Source organism: Pelophylax lessonae, assembly GCF_965119305.1.
Source record: "Pelophylax lessonae genome assembly, chromosome: 4".
NCBI classification, from domain to species: domain Eukaryota; kingdom Metazoa; phylum Chordata; class Amphibia; order Anura; family Ranidae; genus Pelophylax; species Pelophylax lessonae.
This window is the reverse complement of record NC_138771.1, coordinates 588,824,072-588,850,646: the sequence shown is the minus strand read 5'-3', so window position 1 is coordinate 588,850,646 and position 26,575 is coordinate 588,824,072. Positions and strand designations below refer to the sequence as shown.

At 41.0% G+C, this 26,575-nt stretch overlaps 1 protein-coding gene across 2 annotated transcripts in view; it reads right to left on the bottom strand.

Annotated features, from left to right (window-relative positions):
- Nucleotides 1-7,706: 7,706 nt before the first annotated feature.
- The window catches only part of OLFM2 (olfactomedin 2), a 551,253-nt gene continuing 532,384 nt past the window's right edge, over nt 7,707-26,575 (bottom strand). For both annotated transcript variants that reach the window (XM_082255512.1, XM_082255513.1), the window contains exon 6: nt 7,707-8,570. In XM_082255512.1, the coding sequence (XP_082111638.1) occupies nt 7,896-8,570 (675 nt within the window). In that variant the 3' untranslated portion in view covers nt 7,707-7,895. The remainder of the gene's footprint in view (nt 8,571-26,575) is intronic.

Below are 26,575 nucleotides of genomic sequence, written 5' to 3'. Positions count from 1 at the left end.
GAACTAAGCAGCCAAGCCCAACCCCTGAAAAACAACCCCCCACCATAATCCCCCCTCCACCAAATGATTTGGATGAGTGCACAAAGCAAGGTCAATAAAGATATGGATAAGTGAGTTTTGGGTGGAGTAACTTGACTGGCCTGCACAGTCCTGAGTCACTGAGTCCTGACCTCAACCTGACAGAACACCTTTGGGATGAATTAGAGTAAAGGCTGCAAGCCAGGCCTTCTCATCCACATCAGTGCCTGACCTCACAAATGGTCAAACATTCCCATAGACCCACTCCTAAACCTTGTGGACAGCCTTCCCAGAAGAGTTGAAGCTGTTATAGGGTCCAACTCAATATTGAACCCTACGGACTAATGGGTCATACACACTATAAGATTTTCTGAAGACTTTTTCCTTTAGACTTACCAAAACCATATAATATGAGGTCAAACCTAAACACTTTCAATTTGTATGCAATCTGGCAGGCCCTTGCACTACATAGAAAAGGTAAATCTGAAGGAAATCTAACCACAAAAGTTGGATAGTGTGTATCCAGCTTAAGACTGGGGTGCCATTAAAGTTCATGTGCTTTTAAAGGCAGACGTCCCAATACTTTTGGTAATATAGTGTATGTAATGTTTTGTAACCATTATATGTACACATGCTGGTTCACGTTTTCTGTTATGCATTCAAAATTTCAATAAAAGACATTGAACAAGAAATACTCATCTTGTGATAGTAGAAACCACTGTAACACATAGGAAGTTAGAGCTCAGGATTTCAAAGAAAGGCAAAGATAAGGTCCTTTCCAGAGTGGTGCATGCACCTTGCAACCCCAGAGTCTGTAATCATTTCTGCCTATCCAATCGCTTAAAGGTCAGCAGAAATCAAATACAGCCTACGGGGCTGCTGGGCACATGGGCCAAGCTGAAGTGCCAAAGAAAGCTAAGTATTTCTTACTCAAAAAAAGACTAGCGACAGAGGGAATGGACATTTTTATTTTCTCAGTGCTTGTAGTTCCATGAAAACCCCATTACTAACTTGCTGGGCTTCTGCATCAGGTGAGGTATTTTTTACTCAAAAAAGATTAGAAAATGCAGAGAGGGAACATATTTCTTTCTTATGACTAGTCATGCACGTATCCTTTAAAAAACCCAATAAATGGTTTGTAAACTACTGCTAGTGCAACTGCTTTAAAACTATCTTTATGTTATGTTTTTGCAAACGCCGCCACAGCAGAGACCTGGCCGAGAGCAGCAGGCTGTGCTCTGTAAAAAAATAAAATCATGTTATTTTTTCCTTGCACAACCAGGCAAATGTATGATGTTTATAGGTACTAGAGGCAAGGCAGATACATTTAGGGTCTAGTTCACACTTTTGTGTTTCATCATCATGTATTTTTTTTTTTTCATGCTATATAAAGTGTTTTCTCTTTTAAAATGCATGCCATGCTTTGTATATTTTTCATTTTTTTTTTAAATTCAAGGGTATATATGGTGACCTATATAGTTGCAAGGAAGAATATAGAAAGATCTAAAGAAGAAAAGCTGAAAGCCAAAGAATAAGGCCTGGGCAAGTAGTCAGAGAGGGCTACTTTTAGTCTTTTACCTGATTGAAGCTTCAGGCTTTCAGGGCTGGAGTGCAGAGATTGCCAGCAAGGAGGGTCAAGGTTACAGTAAGTCGATGACATAGCTCCCAACTGTCCCTGATTACAAGGGACGTTCCCTGATTTGGAACAAAGTCTCTCTTTCCTCCTCATTGGTCCCTCATTTTGGTCCGATCTATATAGTTGTATATAAAAAGCACTTTTTTTCTTTCAAAAGGTGTTTCCCCGTGCTAAACCTTTTATCCAATTTCTAAATTACTGCATTTGTAAATTTCAAAAGCCACTATAAAGAAATAGTAGTGGTAAAATAAAGCACTTGTGGGTTTAACTAATCATTTTTATTTTAATAAATCTTCTTTAAGGGGGTATGGCAGGGTGTGTGTCCTATGCCTACAAACTTTTGCTAATAGGTGTCCCTCATTCTTATCTCAAAAAGTTGGGGGGTATGCAATGGTTATCTCAAAAAGTTGGGGGGTATGCAATGGTTATCTCAAAAAGTTGGGGGGTATGCAATGGTTATCTCAAAAAGTTGGGGGGTATGCAATGGTTAGCGTGTCCCTTAGGGTCTTTGAAAGCGGTCTGCTTAGTCAAACTAGAAAAAGAGGTGGCGATCCATGTCCGGTATGGTACCATCTTCCTAAAATAGGTTTACGTCAGGAGTGTTGCCGGGGCACATGCCCCAGGTCCTCCACTGGGTGCACCTGGTATCTTTTAAAATATGGAGATAATACATTCTAAGTATACAGTTTTGAACGGTCGAATATTTTAACTACCTTTTAACTACTTTACCACCGGAGCATTTTGCTGTCTTACGTCTGGGCCACTTTTTGCGATTCGGCGCTGTGCGACTTTAACTGACAATTGCGCGGTTGTGCGACACCGTACCCAAACGAAATTTACGTCCTTTTTTTCCCACAAACAGAGCTTTCTTTTGGTGGTATTTGATCACCTGTGCGATTTTTACTTTTTGCGCTATAAACAAAAAAAGAGCGTTTATTTTGAAAAAATAACAATATTTTTAACATTTTTTTATATGAAATTCCCCCCAAAAAAGATGTAAAAACCAATTTTTTTTTTAATTTTTGGCCAATTTGTTTTCTGCTACCCATGTTTGGTAAAAAAAATCACAATAAGCGTATTTTGATTGGTTTGTGCAAAAGTTATTGCGTTTACTAACTAAGGGAAAGATTTATGTCATTTTTGGTGTTTTTTTTTTTTTTAATGCGTAATGGCGGCGATCTGCGATTTTTTTTGCGGGACTGCGACATTGTGGCGGACAGATCGGACCCTTGACTGACATTTTTGACACTTTTGGGGGTACCAGTGACATTACTGCAGTAATAAGTGCTATATATATGCACTGTTACTGTAAAAATGACACTGGCAGGGAAGGGGTTAATTTTATTGGAGAGGGAGGGGTTAATGTATGCCTGGTGCTTACTGACGTGTGTGGGGGGAGGTGACTATGTGACACAAGGACAGATCCTATCAGCAATGCTGAACCCTGCAATCTGAACCTGCCTGTCACTTAGGAGATCCGCCCGCTTGTGTTTACACAAGCAGGCGGATCTCCACACTAGATCCCCGACGATCGGGGAAGAGCGGCGGCGATCGCCGCTGCTCCTCCCCTGGCCCGACTCCCGCTGTGACTGAATACAGTGGGAGCGAGCGAGTACTACATCATCAGACGATAACGAGCCACTTTGCCGCAGTAATATTACTGCAGGCAGACGTAAAGTGGTTAATCCATCTAATATTTTTTTTTTGTCATTATAATTCAATGTTACTGGTTTTTAGACCAATTAAGATTTTGTTTACTTAAAAAGATTTTATTTGTCTCAAATTTGATCCAGCAAGGTCATCATGGTATCCTACCAGCCCATCAACAGTTTAAACTGTGTGCCCAGAGGTGCCCCTGGTCTTTTACGACCCTATAAATGCCCATGAGGTACATTGCTGTAAACTGTGGTATAAGAAGTACGGAATAAAAAGAAAAAAATAATTTGTACTCATTTAGATGGCTGCAGCACTAATCTGATCTGCAGCTGTCCCCCGTTGGCTCTACATGGAGAACTAAGCGATCAGTTCTCAGGTCTTCTCTGTGCTCTGCCCTTCCAGTGCTCACTGTGAATGGGATGGAAGAAGCTGGCTCAGTGGCTCGCTCAGAGGCTAAACCTTCTGCCAGTCAGGCATTATTGTCAGGATCCTTGCAGAGCCTGGACCGGCTCTGTGACATCAGCTGACAGCGAGCTTCAGTCCGCTGTTGGCTAAATCTGGGTCACAGGAGAACAGAAGTGCACTCTTGTGACCTACCTGAGAAGTGTGGCCTAAAGAGCCAGCAGCAACTCTTTTTTGGCTCTGAGGAAGGGGGTTCGCCCCTGAAACGCGTCAACCTAGACACAGCAGCCCCATGCGGCACACTGTATACCATTCAGCACAGTGCGGTTCCTTGGCTACCTTGGAGACTATATGTGTATTATGTTGATGTGTGGTTATACACACCTGCTTTGTGAGTATAATATATACTTTTTAACATTTTTAACACATTTTTAGTGGTAATGCACTAGGTCGGTGCGCCCTTTTTCTTTTTTTGTTGTCTCCTAGTTGGTTTCGGATACCCTTGATCCTGAAGGGGCAGCAAGACCACAAGCTTGTCCACTCAAGTTTGAAATATCTCTCTTCCTTCCGGCCTATGTTATACTCGAGTGCAGGAGAATTGTTCGACTACTAAAGAGCTTTGGCCATACTTCACCTTTAGGTGTTGTAAGCAGCATCTGCAGTGACTATATACTGTATTAAATGTCCCATAGGGTGGTGTGGTTTGGCTGGGAGCCTAACATATGACTTTTCAGATACAAGTGTGTTATAACAATCGTGACTTTAAAGACCTTATAGAAGAATACTTCAGGTCAGTTGCTACTGTATTTCAGTTGTTACTTGTAGAGTTTTTTACCCATCTTTGCATTTTCCTAATAAATTATTGTGCAGGTCATTCAATTCCAAAGTGTATGCTGCAGTTGGATTATTCGATATGTAGGGGAGTATATATTGTAAATATCTTGTGGGTGTTTTGAGTATATATTGTTGGTTGGTAGCTGCAATACCCTTGTCTTTTTTTTTATCGCTTACCATACTACACTTCTGTGCCGAAGTTCCTCTTCTAGACTGTGAGCTTCTCTGAATATTAAGTTGCTCCTTACATAATAAAATTTGGATGAACACAGTTCGAGCCCACAAACACATCATCTCAGGTGGATTTTTTAATAGTGAACAATAAAAACAATAAATGCGGCTTCTTATTTAATGTGCGTCCACAGGCTGACAAAGTCACCGTTTTCAGAGTCAAACACATTAAAAGTCACACCCTGGTTACAAAACATTTCACAGCCACAGCTGACATTTTGAATACAGAATATTAGCTATACATTTCATCCTCTTTTCTGTGTAACAATTCATTTTACTTGCTTTCATCTCAAAATGAGTTTATATGAGCCGGTAAAAAAAAAAAAGCCTAACTGTGCTATCCCTAGGTACATTCCTGCTATATGGCAGTACATTAGCTCTCAGTGCCAAGAACTTTAAAAAAAAAAAATCAGTCCCCCCCCCCCCATATATCCTGTGCTCTAACCCTAACCTAACTATTAGGTTGTTCCCAACACTGTATGGTTTCAAGGCCTTAAAGCAGAATTCCAGGTATTTTCTGCATAGTTACATTGGCCCAGCTTGGAGCAATGTAAGTATGCATATGCTATACATAGAATATGGAACCACTGTGAAAGCAAAGAATCACTGTAGTAGTCACCACTACTACAGTGATCGCTGGTGTTGTCTGGGTTCTATGCTGAGCAGCTGGCCTGATGTATAGTGAGCACACGGGGTTGCTTAGTTGGCATGGGCGCCATTTAAAAAACGCCTTGCATTTTCATCAATTGATAAAATGTGTGGTCTCTTTGAAGGAGGAGGTCCCATCTCTCCATCATGTTCAACCCGAGAACGCCTTGCATTTATTAATAAAAATTAAAGGCATTTTGCGAATGGCGCATGTGATCCCCTGTGTCCAATATGTTGCAGGGCAGACACTCATAACAGAAGACAGAGATCATTGAAGTAGTGGTGATGACTACTACAGTAATTGTCCCCTTCCACAGCAGACCCTCAGATATGGAATATTTATACTTACATAGGTCCAAGCTGGACCAATGTAACTATAAAAAAAATCTATTCCTTAAATTCCGCTTTCATGTGTATCTTCTTTACCCTAAGCTTTTTTTTTTTTTAGTTTTGGTTACTATTGTTTTAGGCTTTACTGCTATCTGGGGCACCATTAAAAACATTTCCCCTCACTTTCTGTTCTGAGGACACCTCTAATCACCCACAAAGAAAATGTAAATAGCAAATAAAGACACATTCTTTTTGACAAATCTTTATTTAAAAAAATATCAAAAAATGTACCACAATGTGACCATGACTATATGCAGTCAATGAAGTCATGGGAATCCCCATAACATCATTAAACAAAAATAGCCATGTCTGTATATGGTCAGTGATATCTCCCTGCGACAGGGATTAGGAACTGTCATTTGTTGCAAGCGGTTGTTGGAAACAGATCATTTTGACGGGCATTGTTCATCATGAACTAATATGGATCTGAATCACTGGATGACAGGACTGATGATGGGTTTACATCATGAAACTTTTTCAGTGGCTCCTTTTTTTTTTTTTTTTTTTTTTTTAAAGGGCTTGTCAAAAAGTGTGCATATTTATTTAATTTTTACATCTTTTGGTGAACAAGCAGGGGTACTAGGCACCTCATACTCATTCATATGAGATCCAGATTCAGATAAGTCCCTCTGCCTGTAGAACCCCACAAACACCTGCCCAGGGTTGTGGGGAATTGGTTCTTGTCCTCAACAACATGGGAACAATGTGCTTTGCCAGGGGATTCCCACTGACAAGGCTTTCTCCCCATGTTGAGAGCATATGGCCTGGTATGATTTTAGGGTATCACATGCACACCCCCCCTTCCATTTCCTGGCCAGCCACGATTCTCTTGGGGGGTCCCAAGCTTTTTGTTTTTTCCATGGGGTTCCTGTTTAAAATCCTTACCAGACCCACATCCAGGATAAGGGTCTGGTATAGATGAAGCGAAACAACATCTTTTGCTATCAATTTTTATTTGTAAATGCCAATTTTGCTGTAGTAGGTTGTTGACATCCTACTGATGCCCCACTTTATAGGCAGGTTAAGAGTATCCCTATGACATGTTATTAAAAGGGATTTAGAATTTTTTTTTTAGATTAGCTTTAGGCTTTATTAAAATCACTTCTCCCTGCCAAAAAGATTTGTTGCTTTGGTACTTGTTCCCTAGGGCAGTGCACAACCCTCTATGCCATTTGGTTGGATATCCCTTGCTAATTAGACTAGAAAATGGCCATCATTGTTTTTAGCATTTAGCTTCCATTGACTTCAGTGGGTTTCAAATTTGGCAGCCGGACATAAAGATAGTTTGCCAAACCTGCCTCCTCGAACTGAGCCCCAGTATGTTCGCCTCATTCCTTTCCCTGACATGTGACTGTGTCCAGGCACCCGTATACCAAAAGACTCATAACAGAGTGTATTTAAGGCACTGCTGCCTCCGACTTCTAGTCTTATAAGATTTGTAGTGGGATTCGCTCATGGCGCTACTGTGCTATTCGCTGTTCTCTTTGCTGAAGAGAAGCAGTACCTTGGCTTCTACTTTTTTAGATAACTAGTCATTAAGAAGGAGGGAACCAATATAAGGAAGCTAAGCCCCACCTCTACAGGTAGTACTCATTTGCCTTCTGCTTGTCGCCCTTCGGCACAGCTTCCAAAGTTCCTCTTTAAAGAATAATAATGTATTTTACATCTAATATTTACTAACATCTCTGACTTACTTTTCATATGTGTCGATTTGTTTTATTTTTCTTTAATATAATAAAATGTGTAATATGCTGCCATTTGGAGCAGCTTTGGTTTATTTCTGAGGCCCTTAAAGGTTGACTGGCTGTTTAACATCACCACACTATACTATATATGAATATTCTGAAACGTATCATCACATATTGAAAAAATACCACTGGCCAAACGGTACCAATGTCAAATACTGTCTTTATTTTCCACCAGAAAAAAAAAAGTATATTTGATACCATGCTCACTCAACCACGTGAAAGTCTTTTGTGTTCTGTGCGTTTCATAGAAATAATTGATAATCTCAGACTGTAAAAAGAATTAAACCAAGAAAGAAACAAAGAAAGGTGAGATGAGTCCTATGCAGTTCACATCACTCTCCAGAAGTCTTTATAACATGGAACAGAGTGACATTATAGAGAACTTGATGACCATTATTCCAGGTGTACAGGACTCTCTCTCGTGGGTTGTAGTCCAGCATAGATATGTGTGAATACTGATTATGGAATGGGATATCTGTGTATTCATAAGTAGAAGAATTGGTGTAATATGCAAAGTAGATCTTGGCTCCTGCTAAATGGGAATTGGTTACATAGAGGGTGCCGCATATCATGAAGGATTCTCCAGCACTGCGTTTTGGGTAGCCAGTGTCCCAGGTCTGGAGGATCTCCAGCGTTAGGGGGTCCAGCTTGCTGACAACAATATTTCCTGCATTCTGATTAGTTGTGTAAACTGCCCAGAGCCCATTTTCATCCACCATGAAGTCAATGTCGGAGAATCCACCCCAGGAGTAAGGGAAGGTGTTGTTGTAGCCAGCATTGTTGAGGTTCCTCTGGACGGAGACACTACGTGATCGGAAGTGATATTTTACCACAATGTTGCTCTGGTACTTGTTGTAATACAGAGATCCATTGTAAACCACGTGGCCAGTACCAGCCCAAGGATGAGGGAGGAGGTGTTGTACGAAGTTCTGGCCCTTGATAAAGTCATTGAGGCTGCGATATTCTAAGACTCTTCGACCTTTTAGGTAGCCATCCATGTACCAAACCTGAAAAAGAAAAGATGTTGTTATAAAGGTGAAATACTGTATTTACCAGTGTCTGTATTACTTGATACCACAAATGAGGGTGCTGGTAATCAGTTAGCAACATAACCCCCATAATCAGCATCATTATCTACAGATCTACTAGTCTATTAAAATAGTGAAAGGTCTGTAAACCTCAGTACCTGATCAGTTTTAATTTGTGCACTCACATGAGATAAAGATAAATTATTATCCTGATGTTTTCTGTGGGTTATTGCACTTTGCATAATACTCTGCCTTTTTATTGAGGACCTTTCAGTAAATGTACACATCTGTCTAAATACATTTTTGGCATGTCACAATATGCAGCAATGGTATAATTCAAAAAGGGTCCATTTTTTATCATTAAAAAGCCATCCTGGAGTTCCAGTCTAGTAAATGCACAGCTGAGAAGATGTAATGAATCAGTTTCAGGCAGGAAGAAACACCTTAGGCCTTTTTCACACAAATGGTCAGATCAGGTCCACCTGTCTATTTTTCAGGCGGACCCTCCATTCACCTCTATGGAGTGGCTGATGTAAATGGACTTGTGTCCATTTACACCCACCTACCTACAATCAATATGATCGAGCAAAAACAAACCAAAGGTTACCCGTTCCCCTCTGGGCAGATCAGATCAGAGGCCAGTTGAGTGTAAACGGACAGCCGGTCTGCTTACACCTGAATGCCCATAGAGAAGAATGGGCTGTGTCGGTGACCACTCTGCATAAGCGGAACAGGCACAGATTTGTCATACATCCACTCCACTAAGCTCAGCAGGGGATCAACAGACATATTCCCTGCTGAGAAAAAGGGATCGAGTCCATGTCAAAGGGGTCTTGTCCAATTTCCAACAGTGTATCAGTCTGCAATATTGTAATTTTGTAGCAAGTCAGCGAGAGGCTGTGGCAGAACCAAGAACTGTACAGGCATCAGGATATACAGTACATGGTTGTGCCAAGAGTTGTATAAAGTACTCAAAACCCATACTTGAGTAAAAGTACAAGTACTCGATCAAAAAGTGACTTGAGTAGAAGTGGAAGTGCTCGATCAAAAAGTGACTTGAGTAGAAGTACTAAAGTATTCAACATTTTTTGTACTTAAGTATTGCAAGTAGTTTTTTAAAAAATTTTGCTACTCAAGTACTGAAAGTAAAAGTACCAGTAGTTTTGAAAAAAAAATTGCTACTCAAGTACTGAAAGTAGAAGTACAAGTACTGTGTTATGTAGTTATTAAAGAAAGAAGTCAAAAGTTTGAACATCATATTGTTTTTTATTATTTCAAATGCAGCTTTTATTTATACATACAGTAGCTTTTATTTTCGTATGCGCTGATAATACACATGTTTTGAGCTTCATGAAACCTGCCATCTACTGTTCTGGCAGTGGTAATTTTTATAATTGTAACGAGTAACTATGCAGCACAAAAAAAAAATATCGGAGTACAAGTATTGAAATCATTGAAAAAAATGTAGTGAAGTAAAAGTGGAAGTAGGAGAAAAAAATTCTACTCTAGGAAAGTACAGATACCGCCTTTCGATACTTAAGTACAGTAGTGAAGTAGTTCTACTTAGTTACTATACATCTCTGAATCTTTGAGCTAGCATCTTAGGTACCATTCACACCTGGCTGGCAGAAGCACCCAATTCCAAATTGTGTGATGTGCATTTGGGTGCCATTCATTCTTAATATCACTTTAAACATGGTGCAATTTTGTGACAGAAAATGCATGTTTAAAAATTGCGCAAAGCTCGTCGCCCAAAAAAAACACAATAGTTTATTTTGGGTGAAAAATGCGCATAGGGCATCCCTTTGAAGTGAATGGTCTGCCCTTTGCCCGACACATGGAAACGCCTGTAAATCCCGCTTAAAAATCCCAAGTGGGAATGCCCGTTCCTGCTATGCGAGGTCTGAACAGGGCCTAAGGCTGGCCATACACTATACAATTTTCTTGTTCAACTTTCCTTTATATTTACCAAAACCATGTAATATAGGGTCAAACCTAAACACTTTCAGTTTGTATGCAGTCAGGCAGGCCCTTGCACTACATAGTTTAAGGTAAATCTAAAGGAAATTGAATAAGAAAATTGTATAGTGTATGGCCAGCCTTAGTCCTGGAGGTAGTTGCTGACACTGGAAAAAAATAACACTATCCTTCTGGATAAAAAACACATGAGGGCATTGTCAGGAAAACTGTAATCTGTGTGAGAAGTTAGAAATACCTGAGTTGGACATGCACATATTAAGGCCTTGTTCAAACCTATGCAGTTTTCAGGTGCATTTTGCATTTTTTAATACACGTTTTTGATCCATTGAAGTCTATGGAATCAAAAAACAAAAATAAAATGCACAGACGTAAATGTCACCCATAGGAAACCACGTTAACCACTTAAGCCCCGGAAGATTTTACCCCCTTCCTGACCAGGGGGTATTTTGCGATTCGGCACTGCGTGACTTTAACGGACAATTGCGCGGTCGTGCGACGCTGTACCTAAACGAATTTGACGTCCTTTTTTTCCCACAAACAGAGCTTTCTTTTGGTGGTATTTGATCACCTGTGCGATTTTTTGATCACGCGCTATAAACAAAAAAAGAGCGTCAATTTTGCAAAAATAACAATATTTTTCACATTTTTTTATATGAAATTCCCCCCCAAAAAAAAAGTAAAAATCAAAATTTTTTAAAATTTTCGGCCAATTTGTTTTATGCTACATATGTTTGGTAAAAAAAATCGCAAAAAGCGTATTTTGATTGGTTTGCGCAAAAGATATCGCGTTTACTAACAAAGGGAAAGATTTTTGTCATTTTTGTTGTTTTTTTTTTTAACGCGTAATGGCGGCGATCTGCGATTTTTTTTGCGGTACTGCGACATTGGGGCGGACAGATCGGACCCTTGACTGACATTTGTGACACTTTTGGGGTTACCAGTGACATTTCTACAGTAATCAGTGCTATACATATGCACTGTTACTGTAAAAATACACTGGTTGTGAAGGGGTTAACTTTATTTGGAAGGGAGGGGCTGTGTGTATCCCTAGGGGCGTGCTTTCTACTGTGATTGGCTGTGGCTTGAGCTGTAAGGACACTGATCAACGGATCTACATACTAGATCCGTTTTATCAGTGTCTTTACAGCGAGGAGAATGACAGGCAGCTTGTTTACACAAGCTGCCTGACATTCTCCCTCTCCCCCGCCGATCGCCGAGTGACCGGCGGACATCGGGTCCGCTGGTCACACGCGCGGGGGGGTCCGTGACCACGCGGGAGCGGGAGCGCGCCTCCGGGGGCGCGCGCTCGCTCCCTAGACCCTCACAAGCTAGTGACGTAGCCCTACGTCACTTTGCCTGTGAGGGGCTGACTGCCGACGTAGATCGGCGTTAGGCAGTCGGCAAGTGGTTAAACTGTAATGTGTTTCTGCAAAACTGAAAATGCACTAAAAATGCTTAGGTGTTAACCAGGCTTAGTGCCGCATATGCTTAATTGCAAATTATTATTGATGCAAGGTCAAATTTAACTAAACTTTCAAATATTCTCTGATCCCAAAACCAATATAACAGACAACGATACAGCCTTATGTTCCTTTTTGTATTTTTATCCCTGCAATTATTTTGGATTCAGACTGTAGGTCTTGTAGATGTTTCATGTATTAATCCTTTGTGTGTATCTTTTGAACTTTTTGCTCCTTCTTGAACTGATTTTGCACAGTATTCATTCGGTCTTACAAATTATTTAAGTTGTTTAATTATTACACTCTACTTTAATAATTTCATCGCAGTGCATATAGCTAGTTTTTATTTTTCCAATACTATCTTCCATTTATTTTCCCAAAGCTATAAGTAAGAGGTTTAAAACCTCAATACATTATATTATCTATACAAGTTACTATTTTAGTATCCATTCCCTGAATTGCTTACTCTTTACGACTGTGCTTGTAGACGCAGATCTGTAGGGCCATAAAATGCAGTTCTCAAGGTAAGGTCTTGGCAACTCATTACATGGCAATATAACTACTTCACCTCTGCTGAACACACACACACAGGCACAGACACCTACATAGGTATTCTTAAATAGCAGGGTAAATAATGATTATGGTACCTTATAGCCTTATTTTAAAAAAAAAATGTTTATTTTTCTTACTCAGTTGTGGATGGCCTCAATGCAATTTTTATCATCTGCCCCATGAAACCTTTTTGGGGCAACAGGGATGTATAAAGACCCTGTGTCCTAAAGGCCAATTGCTATCTACCAGATGAAAGATAGCATACCAAGGTTATGGTATGATGGGCTAAAAGGTACCGCAGATCCTTTCACTGATCCAATGTAAAGCACAGCTAAAATCAGAAGGTATCTGCATGTCTTACTTCCATCACAAATCCCAAAAGTAAGGGAGGTTATTCCCCATTGGAGCACAATGGGTATTGCCATTTATTTAAAACTGCTTCTTTTTCCCTTTTTACATTACAATTTTCTTTTAAAACAAGGCCATTCTGGTTTTACTGTCTTGTTGGTCTCAAAGTCCTACTCCATAGAATCCATTATTTTCCTACACTCCAAAGATGATGGCCTGGGGTAAAAAAGAATGGCTCCATTCACTATACTAAGCCCCCCCCCCCCCCCCCCATTAAAAAAAAAAAACACACTTTAGCACTTAAAGTGAGCCAGTGCCCAGCCTACTCACTTAAGTATTTACATATTCTGAATAAGCAGTACAGGCACTTTAAAACAAGCCCTCGTTCACCTCTGCATCAATACGAATTGTGATGAAATGTGTACTTAATGCTTTTAAAATAGTGTACTTAATGCTTTCTTCTCCTCAGTCTTTACACAGGAAAAGGAGGGGTACAATAACCATGAGTACTTCACAGGACTTGCTGCTATGGCTAACAGAGGGTGAAATTAGGGAAAGGCTGGATAAAATGAACACAAGTAAATCACCAGGCCCGGATGGCGTACATCCAAGAGTACTCAAAGAACTCAGTAAGGTTATATCTAGACCACTGTTCCTGATCTTTGTTGACAGTAATATGACAGGAAATGTACCAGGTGACTGAAGGAAAGCTAACGTAATAACAATATTTAAAAAAGGGCAGAAGCATAGCCCAGGAAATTATAGGTCAGTCAGCCTGACGTCAATAGTATGTAAACTTCTGGAGAGGATGATAAGGGACTATATCGTAGAGTTTGCTAAAGTCAATAATATCATCAGCAGTAATCAGCACAGGTTTATAAAAGGGCATTCGTGTCAAACCAATCTGTTAACATTCTACAAGGAGGTGAGCAGTGAACTAGATAGGGGGAGACCAGTGGATGTGGTGTACCTGGATTTTGCTAAGGCGTTTAATTCAGTTCCCCACAAAGGCTTGATTTATAAATTAAGGTCCACAGGCATCAACCACAAGGTTTGCTCTTGGATAGGGAACTGGTTAAAGTGGTGTGTCCAAAGGGTGGTAATAAATAACGCATACTTGGACTGGTCAGGGGTGGTAAGTGGGGTCCCCCAAGGCTCAGTTCTGGGTCCAATTTTGTGTAATTTATTCATAAATAGCATTGAGGGAGGACGGGATCAGTAGCTCAATCTCAGTTTTTGCAGATGACACAAAATTGAGCAGGGCAATAACTTCACATAGCGGGCAACTACATGGCAAATGAGGTTCAATGTGGATAAGTGCAAGGTATTGCACTTAGGGACTAATAACACAAAAGCAAAATACATGCTCTGGGGGGAACCTCTGGGGGTATCAAAAATGGAGAAAGATCTGGGGGTCTTAGTAGTAGATAGACTTAGCAATAGCATGCAATGTCAAGCTGCAGCTGCCAAAAAAAAACAATAATTTTCACATTCTTCTACATAACTTCCCAAAAAAAAAAGAAAAATTAGAAAATCTAAATTTTTTAACATTGTAGGCTAATTTGTTTTCTGCTACATATTTTTGGTAAAAAAAATTGCAATAAGCCTATTTTGATTGGTTTGCGCAAAAGTTATAGGGTCTACTAACTGCGGGAAAGATTTACGCCATTTTTATTGTTTTATTTTGTTTTTTTTACTAGTAATGGTGGTGATCTGCGATGTTTAGCGGGACTGTGACATTGTAGCGGACAGATCGGACCCCTATCTGACATTTTTGGGCGTACCAGTGACATTACTACAGTAATTAGTGCTAAAAATATGCACTGTTACTGTAATAATGACACTGGCAGGGAAAGGGTTAACACTGTGGGTGATCAAGGGGTTAAATGTGAGCCTAGGGGAGTGATTCTAACTGTATGGGGGTTGGCCCCATGCATTGGAGTCCCCGCTGAGGAGTGGCTCACCCCCTAGCTGCAGGCATGCGACCGACATATGCTTGACGTCGGTTCTCGCAGGAGGGGCTGCCTACCGCAGTAAAACTGTGGCGGGCGGTCCAGAAGCAGTTAAACATTAGAGTTGGTGCAGTTGCTATGCCCACCTCCCCCCATCCTCGTGCCCAATCACAGAAGCCTTTGTATTAACTAAACTCATTCACAAATAACAAAGGCTTCTCTAACTGGGCAGCACAGGGGATGGGGTAGGCATAGCTGCTCTCTCCTCTCTTCCAGCCTCGACTGTCAGTATATGTCAGAGACATAAACCTGTTAGACATAAATAATGGAGACAAGTTTAGGAGATATTATTCACCTCCTTGGACTTACCACATAGTGTGCCTGCACTTTTTACAAAGTTGCTGAATTCCTGGAATTCAGCTTTAAAGCAAGCGGTGAGGAGATGACATATTGCTGCTTCGCAATGAAAAACTGACCTCACCTCAGCTCACCTGTAAGACTCCTATGAAAGGCGATGGGAGCGCTGCACATGTAAGTGTGATCCCTGCAGCAGACATGAACGAGCTCTTAGGTCCCTTGCACACAGGCCGTTTCTTTGGCGGATCTGAATGGATGTCCCATGCATCTCTATGGGGCATCGGATACCAGCAGAGACATGTTCGCTGACATCCGATCCGATCCGTCAAATCTGGACAGATGGAAACCCTATTTTCCATCCGTCCAGTGGATCGGATGAGAATGGACAGACTATCCGTTCTCATCCGATTCCCCCATAGAGAACAGCGGGGACCTGACAGCTCTGTCCCCGCACACAGCGCAGAGGCAGAACTGCCATTCGCCTTCTCAGCAGGGGGATCGGCGGATCGATCCCCCCCTGAGAAAAACGGAATCCGCCGATGGACTCCCCTGTGTGAAAGGGGCCTTAGGGGTTGATTTACTAAAACTGGAGAGTGCAAAATCTGGAGCAGCTTTGCATGGTGACCAATCAGTTTCTATCTTCTGCTTGTTCAATTAGGTGTTGACAAAAGAACCTGGAAACTGATTGGTTTCTATGCAGAGCTGCACCAGATTTTGCACTCTACAGTTTTAGTAAATAAACCCCTTAGAGTCAGCTTTGGCATGGATAAACCAAGCCTGATTTTTGCACTGCAATGCATTCAAGCATTCCTTTGAACAATCAAACTGCATTGGGTTAAATTCAGAATACTAACGATCACTTGCACTTACGTAACCATCATGTGCACAAACATGCTCATTATCACATGCTGAGCTTTTCCAGCACTCTCAATTAGAGAACTCCTCGCGTATGGCCAGCATAATTCATACAGATATACTAAACCGGTAGCAGGATTACAGTCCTCCAGCCCTGAGCTGAACAGCATTGCATTATTATGGTAAATAAAGGCCATTGAGTTTGTACATCACATCGCATTGAAGCTAGCTTCTGGCTCCACACAACACAGGCTGTTGACTGCTGATAGAAATAAATTGTGTTTAGCAACAGACAAATAATTAAGAACTGCCCTGGAAGGCTTTTAGCTTTAATACCAGTTTACATTTCAGTACTGCCAACTTCTTAACACATCCGGTCCTTTTTCATTTAAGCAAAGCGGGAGAATGCCATGGATCAATAAGAACGAGTATCATTTCATAAGTACCCAACTTAGTATTAGTATTAATACCACTTAAGAGCTATTTCTTTGTCAGGGAAAAAGAGCAATGCTGCAGATTGTATTGTGCTGGCACATTGAAGTGATGGGATTTCCACCAATATTCAATGCAGCCATCACTTAGAATGCAGGGCATTGCAGCCAGGGATCAATGTTTTACTTGCACTCGGGACTGATGACATTACGGCTCAGAATAAATTGTATTACAAGTTACGATCGATAGTGTTACTGCATACAATTGATGGTGCCATCACATCGAATGGATTGGGTTACTGCTGCAAATCGATAGTGTTACACCGGTACTTAGCAGTAAGAGTATTAGCACTTAGAATAGATTAAAGTGGTGATTGTTATATACGATCCAGGTGATCCAAGCACAGTGACATTTATAGCATGGAAGGTCAGCTGAAGGTATCCTGAAAGGGAGAATGTCAATGCTTTGCAGAATGTAATGGGTTAATAATGATTTCCATAAGAATGGGATGACACTTTTAATCAAATTTAAGAACTTAAAGGGAATCTGTGACCAGGCTATGGACACTTAAAGTGGTTATAAACCTGAAAAACACAAATAAATCAAATCATACAATTGAATACATTTTACCTGTACTAAGCATTTGAGCTTGGTTTGGTATCTTGCCCTTCTCCAGAAATCCCCCATGCTCGTTTCAATTGAATGAACCCAACACCATGAAAACAATTCTTAAAAATCAGGAAGTTAGATTATAAACAAGCCCTTTCCGACCTCTGTAGCTGTGAGTACTATGGAGCTATTTATCCTCATTCACCGCACAAGCACCGAAGTCCTTCAAGTCCTTTATTCAGCAGCTCAGTTCACTCTGGTCTTCCCTCCAAGAGCTCCTGTTTTGTGCTTATGTTAGAGATTAGGAGCCTGCAATGCTGTTGACTCACTGCTGAGAAAAGTAGCTGATTAGGCTTAGGGCCCTTTCACACTGGGCGAATCCATTTGACGGAATCCGCTTGCTTGGAGGGGATCGATCCGGTGATCCCCGCTGTGCAGGCGGATGACAGCTATGTCTCCGCTCACTGTGCTGACATGGACTTGTCAGAGATCTCTATGGGGAGATCTGATGAAAAGGACAGGCGGATGGAAAATAGGGTCATCATCCATCTGGATTTGGCAGACAGGATCAGACAGCGGCGGGTGTCATCAGCAGACATTTCACTGCTGACATGCACCACTCCATAGGGGTGAATGGAGGGTCTGATCAGGTCCGCCTGAAAAACTAAGGCGGACCTGATCGGAAAGCCCATGTAAAAGGACTTCAGGGCCTCTGCTGTGAATTTTGAGCATGTGTTGCTTCATAGTGGATACAGCTACTACAGTCAGTGAGGGCTTGTTTTAGCCACTTGCTACCCACCCACAGTAGATTTAATGTGAGCAGGCAGGACAGCCAGGCACTGCAATGCACCCATACATTACAGTGAACTTCCTGGTTTTTGGGCATGCTTGTGTGTGCCCCCTGCTGACCTGTACTGCAACTTGACATGAGTTTGTCAGCAGGTTTCAGCCGATGATTTTGGCCTAAACCTGCTGATCTGATGTGGCCAATGACAGCACAGAGTTCTGTGTTTACAAACACACAGAACTCTGTGTACACAGAACGGCAATCTGGCTGTTTTATCTCCCTAAAAAATGGGAAGAAAAAACAATAAGATCTGTGAGTAAAAGCAGCACAGATTACACTTGTTAGGCACATGGTTAACCCCATCATTGCCCCTTGATGTCAACCCCTTCGCAACTGGTGTCATTATTACAGTGTATAGTCTTATCACTGATCACTATTAGTGTAACTAGAGGCATCAGTAAGCCAGTTAGTGTCCCTCCCAGCCAGTGTCAGTTAATGCCAGATTGCCCACCACACTATCACAGTCTTACTATAAGTTGCTGATCACCTCAATTTCTAGTATAGTGTCTGTACGAATCAGTATACTAGTGTCCCCAATAGTATAGTGTCTTCAAAAACGCAATTTGGTTTTTACCAAAGGCATGTGGCAGAATACATTTTGGTCTAAATTTTTGAAGAAATTTGATTTTATTGAATATGCTTTATAACAGAAAGTTGAAAATATTGGGGATTTTTTTTCAATATTTGCAGTCTTTTTTAGTTTATATATATATAAAAAAAAAAAAAAAAAAACAGTAGTAGTGATCAAATACCATCAAAAGAAAGCTGAATTTGTGTGAAAAAAACAATATAAATTTAATTTGTGTACAGCGTTGCATGACCGCGCAATTGTTATTTAAAGTAGCACCGTGCTGAATAGCAAAAATGCCCTGGTCATAAAGGGGGTAAAACCTTCCAGAGGTCAAGTTGTTAAACCTCAATTACCCCTTGTTAGGAAAATGTAAATGTGTTAATGTCCATAGCCTGGCCACAGTTACACTTTAAGGCTCGGTTTACACTGCTGCGACATGAAAGTTGCGCAACTTTGCTAGGCGAGTGATTTTCAGGAAATGCCTGAGTAATCTTCCTGTAAAGTTCGATCCAAATTACATCAATATAAATGAGGATCTAACTTGGAGGCGACTTCCATTAAAGCCTTTTGGCACAAGCCAGATAGAAATCGCCTTGAAGTAGTACAGGAACCTTTTCTAAAGTCGGATTGACTTAAGTAGTGCTAATTAAGACAGATCTCCTTGACTAACATGTTATTTTACATGTCACGTGACTTGGGGTCTCACAAGTTGCATCCTAAGTCATGGCAGTGCGAACTGAGGCTAAAGGTGATTGAAAAAAAAAAATCACCCTTTCCTGGAATACTCATTTATAATTCAGAGGTGCCCATTGCAGTAGTTCTCAGCCATTAACCCACTTTCTGTGAACTTAGGCTGTCATAGACCCTCACCCTGATTCAAGGCCAGGACAAGGGGTGGGCAGAAGGGAGGCTGCCCTGGGCGCAGCATGTATTGTAGGGATGGGGCTTCTACAAGTTCCTTCTACTGATTATATAGACAGATGTTTGTTTGTATAATAGTATTATGGTACCAACATCCCTAATAATAATGCAAAAAAACAAGGAGTTAAGTGAAAGCCCTGGTGTGAGGGTGGAACACAAACACCTTGTTTAAAGTGATGAAGGTCTAGAAATGATGAAGAAAAGGAATGAAAATAGTGAAATTAAGCAGAAAAAAGGAGAATGGGGAAAAGTTGAAAGAGAAAGGGAAAGTAAGAGGGCTGAAAAAGAGATGGTAGAGGGGAAAGAAGGAAAAAGAGGGAGGGAGTGAAGGAAAAGGGGGAAATAAAGAAAAGGAAGGAAAGAAGAGGGAGGAGGGGGGGAGGAAGGGAGAAAAAGGGGAAAGGGGAGGAGAGGGAAAGAAAGGAAAGCAGAGGGTTGGATGGGGAGGGAAAGGGGGAGATGGGAAGGAAAATTAGTAGAGGGCTAGTGGGATTTTAACGGTACTTAAATCAACGATGGAAAAACCACCATGTATAAAAATATATAAATTTTATTATTCCATTAAAAATTACATACAGAGAGAAGAGAAAAAGATTATTGTAAAATAAAAAATTGTACAAAATAGATTACCATCATAGTCATATCAATTACATACAGTTCTGAACATTGCGGGCAGTATCGATGTTATGCAAGCTCCGATAACCCCAAAACAGGGTACCGGGCCTTAACCCAACATGTTTCGCGGGTTTCAACACTCCGCTTCTTCAGGGGTGTAAAATTGTACACTATATTGGTTGCCTTAGAGTTCCTGTGCAATAGAAATATGTTATGAGAACATTGTAATCAACAGTTGTATGCAGAGGGATTGTTTGCGTGCACAAACACATACAGGTCCAGGGTTCCCACCACCAAAACACATGCAGGGGTATCCACCCAGTGAACGCCTCACCCACGGATGTGGAGGGGGTCATTAGGGTAGCGTGATTTTAATAATAAAGGTTATGTGTGACAATGTCACAATACCTGTATGTGATAGTATCAATATCTGGTAGATCATAGAATGCCCATGAGGTTGTATGGCCAGACAAAGTGGCACTTCTTTCTGTTGAGCATAAAAAAAAAAAAATATTTATGTAATGCCGTAGCCAAGGGGGGGCTCTAGGCCTTTAAGGACACACAGCTCCATTAAGATTAAAGCTTACCAAACTTGAGTTGGAAGTATGCAAGTGTATCTATAAATACATCATGATGTTCCAAGTAGTTCTTTTTGGGCTCCAAGTTTGCATATAAGCAATTATGGAGGGATGTATGGGTGTTCCGGATAAAGGCTCCCTTTAAGGAGGTAAGGGGCACTTGAATGCCTGTATAGTAAAAAACAGATTGTATATAGATTAGGAGAGCATGAATCTAGGCATATGCAAATCTGTCATATCCAAAGAATGGCTCCCAGCGCTTACCTCGTGTCTGGTCTACTAGTGTATACCCCGGCATCTGCAAGGGAATTGTTTGCCCGCCACCTTATGAACATCCCCTCAACCCGGCGTGTATGCGCACCTCCGGGCGGAAGTGACGACATCGCGTCGGGTCAGGTCTCTAACGGCGCTCGCCAATGCGCAGGCGCGCGCCGTGCTGCGTAATCCACAACCGCAAGAGCAGCTGTACGCAGCCACATGATCAGACATGGGCGGGGACATTGCCCCGTAAGTCTGTCAGTCCAGAGACCACACATCCGTTGGGAGTGCTGAGTGATATCACCCCCCGCTGTTGGATAGTGGGAAGTGGAGGACAATGAATGTGCATGCCAAAGCTCCAATGCGGAAATCAGATCTTGTATAGATGGAAAATGATTCTTATGAATATTAGAAAAATACAACAATATGACAATAATATATACATATATAAACATGAAACACCAATACTAAAGAAATATTTGCAAAGATACATATATTAAAGGGTATATTGTAGGATGCTGAGATTGTTCCCAATCATAACAGCACCAACAATAACTAGTACTAGGCTTCACACAGAAAGATTGTTTTGTGTGGCCTGTCATATCAAGTTATTACAACATAGTCTAAATTTTGGCTGCCGATCTGTAATAAAGAGTAAATATTAGCAAATCCAGGGAAAATAATAAAATAAGAATATAAAGAGGAAGAGGGAAATAAACAAACACATATTGTAAAGTACAATATGTGTAAGATAAGATTGTTTAAAGTGATCCCTCGATTGAATGTGAATCGAGGGAAGCTCTCATGGTCCAAATTTGTCCCATATACATGCAGATCGTGGCTGCAATAGGCGGCCCTATGGAACCCTCCACGGGGGTCCCGGATGGTATTATGCAGAGTACAAGATGTGGTGATGTGCCACCTATTCAGCCAAGAAATGGTTTATAAGTAATCATTTCGTTGATACCTGGGGGTTGTGTAGCATTCAATGTTTCAATCCAATAGCATTCTTTTTGAAGAATGCGCTTGTCCCAGTTACCCCCACGGGGATCCTGGGGAATAACTTCTAGGACAAAAAATGATACAACGGAATTATCAAATTTATGATACAGATTAATGTGTCTAGTGACACTGGTTTGATAAGTGCCTCCCTCCGAATGATAGACATGGTCCCCAATTCTTTGTCCTAGTTTGCGAATTGTCTTGCCGACATAGTAAGAGCCACATCGACAAGTCATTAAATAAACCAGTCCCTGTGTATTGCAGTCAGCATATTGTTTAGATTTTAGCCATTGGCCATTAGGCAGGCGGATACCATTACCACTGTGGATCCAAGGGCATCTACTGCAGGATCCGCAGGGGTATGTGCCTTTTTTATTGCCATGGTAAGGGCTCTGAGTTGTATAATGACTTTTAACAAGATTATCCCTGAGGGATGTGGCTCTTCTGAAGACTAAATCGGGTCTAGGTTTGACATATTTATTTAGCGTGTAATCCTGTGTGAGGATAGGCCAGTGTTTGCGCAGGACATCACGAAGAATCTCCTCATGTGCGGAAAATCTCGTGATGAACCTCACATTCTCTTGGTCATCCCTAGAGGCGGTTTTATACAGAAGTTCAGATCTTGATTTTGCCTTTGCCCGGTTAAATGCTTTTCTCAAGAGACTTTTTGAATAACCTCTGGCCAATAGCCTAGATCTTAGATGATTGGCCTGAGTGTGAAACTTTATGTCGGTTGCACAATTTCTGCGAATTCTGAGGTATTGCGCATAGGGTATGCTTTTTATCAGGGGGGCGGGATGGGCACTCGCTGCGCACAGTATGGTGTTGCCTGCGCTGGGTTTTCGGTACAGATCTGTGTCGATATGGCCATTGGGCAGCAGAGAGATATTGAGATCCAAAAAGGAAATTTGATGATGGCTGATGGTGTGTGTAAATTTTAAATTGAGATCATTGTTATCCAATGCTAATAAAAATTTCTCTAAGTCCTCTCTGCTGCCTGTCCAGATCAGTAGTAAATCGTCAATAAATCTGTACCAAATGAGGACATGGGACAACCATTGCTCCATGTCCTCATTGGAAAAAACCAGACGCTCCCAGCCACCAAGGTAAAGGTTGGCATAGGACGGCGCGCAGCAAGTGCCCATCGCGACCCCCTGTATTTGCAAATATATCTGTTCTAAAAAAGTAAAGTAGTTTCTAGTCAAAATAAATCTGAGTAATTCAAGGACGAAATCCATAAGGGGCCAGGTAGTATGGTCTTGTTCTTTTAAGAAGGATTCAGTCATCCGGATGCCCTGCTCGTGCGGGATACTCGAGTATAAAGCCTCGATATCAATGGCTACGAGCAGGGCATCCGGAGGAACTTGAATCTCTTCCAGATGTTTGAGAAGATCAGTGGTATCACGTATGTATGAAGGTAAACCACATACGTGAGGAATGAGGAATGAGTCGACAAATTTGCTGGCATTCTCAGTTAGTGATTCGTTACCGGATATGATCGGTCTACCTGGGGGGGATGAGATGTCTTTATGAACTTTCGGTAACGTATAGAACGTAGGAGTTTTTGGAAACTTAACGTTTAAAAATTTATACACGTCTTTGTCTATTAATCCGGCTGTATAAGCATTGTTACAAAGAGATTTAAATTCTTCAAAAAATCCTTGAATGCGTGTGGATTGAATGGGACGATACCAATCCGGGTTTTCCAGGACCTTCATGCACATCTGTTCATATTGACAAGGTGACATGATCACGATGTTGCCACCTTTGTCTGATGGCTTTATCAATATGTTTTTGTTTGCTTTTAACTGTTTTAATGCAGTTTCTTGTTCGTGTGTTAAGTTGCTAGTTACAGGTGGCCAAGAAATAGATTTCAGGTCCTGGGAAACCCTTTGGACAAAAGTCCAGATGTGAGGATTAATGGTTAGATCAGGAAATTTTTCTGATTTAGGTTTGAAGGTTTTTTTGGGAATCAAGGTACCCTGTGTGTGGGGGGGTTTTTTAGTGGAGGTCGAGGCATCAAAGACAGAGACCACCTCTGTGTTGCCCTCCTCATACAGGAGAACCAAATCTTTGAGGGCTCTGCTTTCGGCCATGGTAAGATGTTTAGTTTGTTCCGCTATTTGTCGTTCAAATTGTTTTTGTTTCCTGTCGGTATCGAATATGTATCTAAACGTAAGGTTTCTTGCAAAAAGGTGCAAGTCCTTAATAGTTTCTGGGGTGTCGATGGATTTTGAAGGACAAAAGCCAAGGCCTAACCCTAGAACATCTTCTTGTGCCTTTGTGAGATTGAAGTCAGTTAGATTAATGATATTAAAATTTTTTTTGGTGTTGTCAGTATTTGAACAGGAAATTAATTTGTTTGTGGTTTTATATAGATATCCAGGTTGCCCTGTTTGGAAATCTTGGTGATTGGGGTTTGGGGTAGCACTAAAAAACCATCATCATTTTCAGTTTGAGTATTGGAGTTAAGGCCTTTTGAGAGGATTTTTTGAACAGTCGGTGTCAAGTTTGGCATTTGTGAAGGTGTGAGAAGTTGTGCATGAGTGTCTGGTTTTTTCTTGCTATTTTTATTAGATTGGTTAGGTGAGGGGCCCATTCCTCCCCTTCCACGTTTTTGTGATTTAGTGCGATTGTGTGTGGCTGTGACACTGTGTCTTGAGCCCTGTGATAAATGTGATACAGAACTGGAAAGTGAGGAGTCAGACTCCATGTGTTCTTCTGTGTTCTCTGTGGTGTTACGTGTTGGGGGTCTACGTGACCGTGAGAGGTGATTCTTTGTGGTCCATCTGTAGGCATAGCCTTCTACAAAGGCCTGTTTATCTTTATTGTATTTTTGTTGTTTTTTGGTAAAAATTTCCTTGTTTAAAGCTTCCAACTTGTTTTTAACCTCTTGCCAACTAGTGACAAAGGTAGGTATGTCAAATACATGTTCGAATTGAGTGTTCATGACTTCAATCTCCTTGTCCAGCACTACCATGTCTGATTTGTGCTGGGTCACCAGAGCCTTCATTAAATCTGTACTGCATGTATTTAGAATGCCCTCCCATTCTTTTTTGAAACTTTCTGTGGGATCTCGTAAAGTTGGTAAGTTATGTATCCTGAGTCCCTGGGGGCTGATATTATCATTAATATACTTTAAGAAAAACTCGGTGTGCCAGTACAAATGAGACTTCCGTTTTAGTAAACTGTGCATTTTTGTTAAATATACCTGTAAATCTTCCTCAGTTTTGGTTCGTACCCCACAATTGGACTGAATATCTGCCATAAAGCCCGTCCAGGCATTCCCCATTAGGTCCATGGCCGCATATACAGCCGTCAATCAGCAGTACTGGGAAAAGAGCGTTTGAACGTGAGAGATAAAGAGTAAAAATATGAAAAGAAGTTGAATTATAATATCAAAATATGTAAACTTATGAAATAGAAAGTCCCTAGAAAGCTCAAATTATAGATCAGCAGTCATTACAACCTTATCGATGTATAGTCACAAGGTAAATGAAACAAACATTCGGACAAACCGAAATAAAGAGAGCGCCCTCGGGTGTGTTATCCACCCAGATAGATTATATAGACAGATGTTTGTTTGTATAATAGTATTATGGTACCAACATCCCTAATAATAATGCAAAAAAACAAGGAGTTAAGTGAAAGCCCTGGTGTGAGGGTGGAACACAAACACCTTGTTTAAAGTGATGAAGGTCTAGAAATGATGAAGAAAAGGAATGAAAATAGTGAAATTAAGCAGAAAAAAGGAGAATGGGGAAAAGTTGAAAGAGAAAGGGAAAGTAAGAGGGCTGAAAAAGAGATGGTAGAGGGGAAAGAAGGAAAAAGAGGGAGGGAGTGAAGGAAAAGGGGGAAATAAAGAAAAGGAAGGAAAGAAGAGGGAGGAGGGGGGGAGGAAGGGAGAAAAAGGGGAAAGGGGAGGAGAGGGAAAGAAAGGAAAGCAGAGGGTTGGATGGGGAGGGAAAGGGGGAGATGGGAAGGAAAATTAGTAGAGGGCTAGTGGGATTTTAACGGTACTTAAATCAACGATGGAAAAACCACCATGTATAAAAATATATAAATTTTATTATTCCATTAAAAATTACATACAGAGAGAAGAGAAAAAGATTATTGTAAAATAAAAAATTGTACAAAATAGATTACCATCATAGTCATATCAATTACATACAGTTCTGAACATTGCGGGCAGTATCGATGTTATGCAAGCTCCGATAACCCCAAAACAGGGTACCGGGCCTTAACCCAACATGTTTCGCGGGTTTCAACACTCCGCTTCTTCAGGGGTGTAAAATTGTACACTATATTGGTTGCCTTAGAGTTCCTGTGCAATAGAAATATGTTATGAGAACATTGTAATCAACAGTTGTATGCAGAGGGATTGTTTGCGTGCACAAACACATACAGGTCCAGGGTTTCTTTAGTATTGGTGTTTCATGTTTATATATGTATATATTATTGTCATATTGTTGTATTTTTCTAATATTCATAAGAATCATTTTCCATCTATACAAGATCTGATTTCCGCATTGGAGCTTTGGCATGCACATTCATTGTCCTCCACTTCCCACTATCCAACAGCGGGGGGTGATATCACTCAGCACTCCCAACGGATGTGTGGTCTCTGGACTGACAGACTTACGGGGC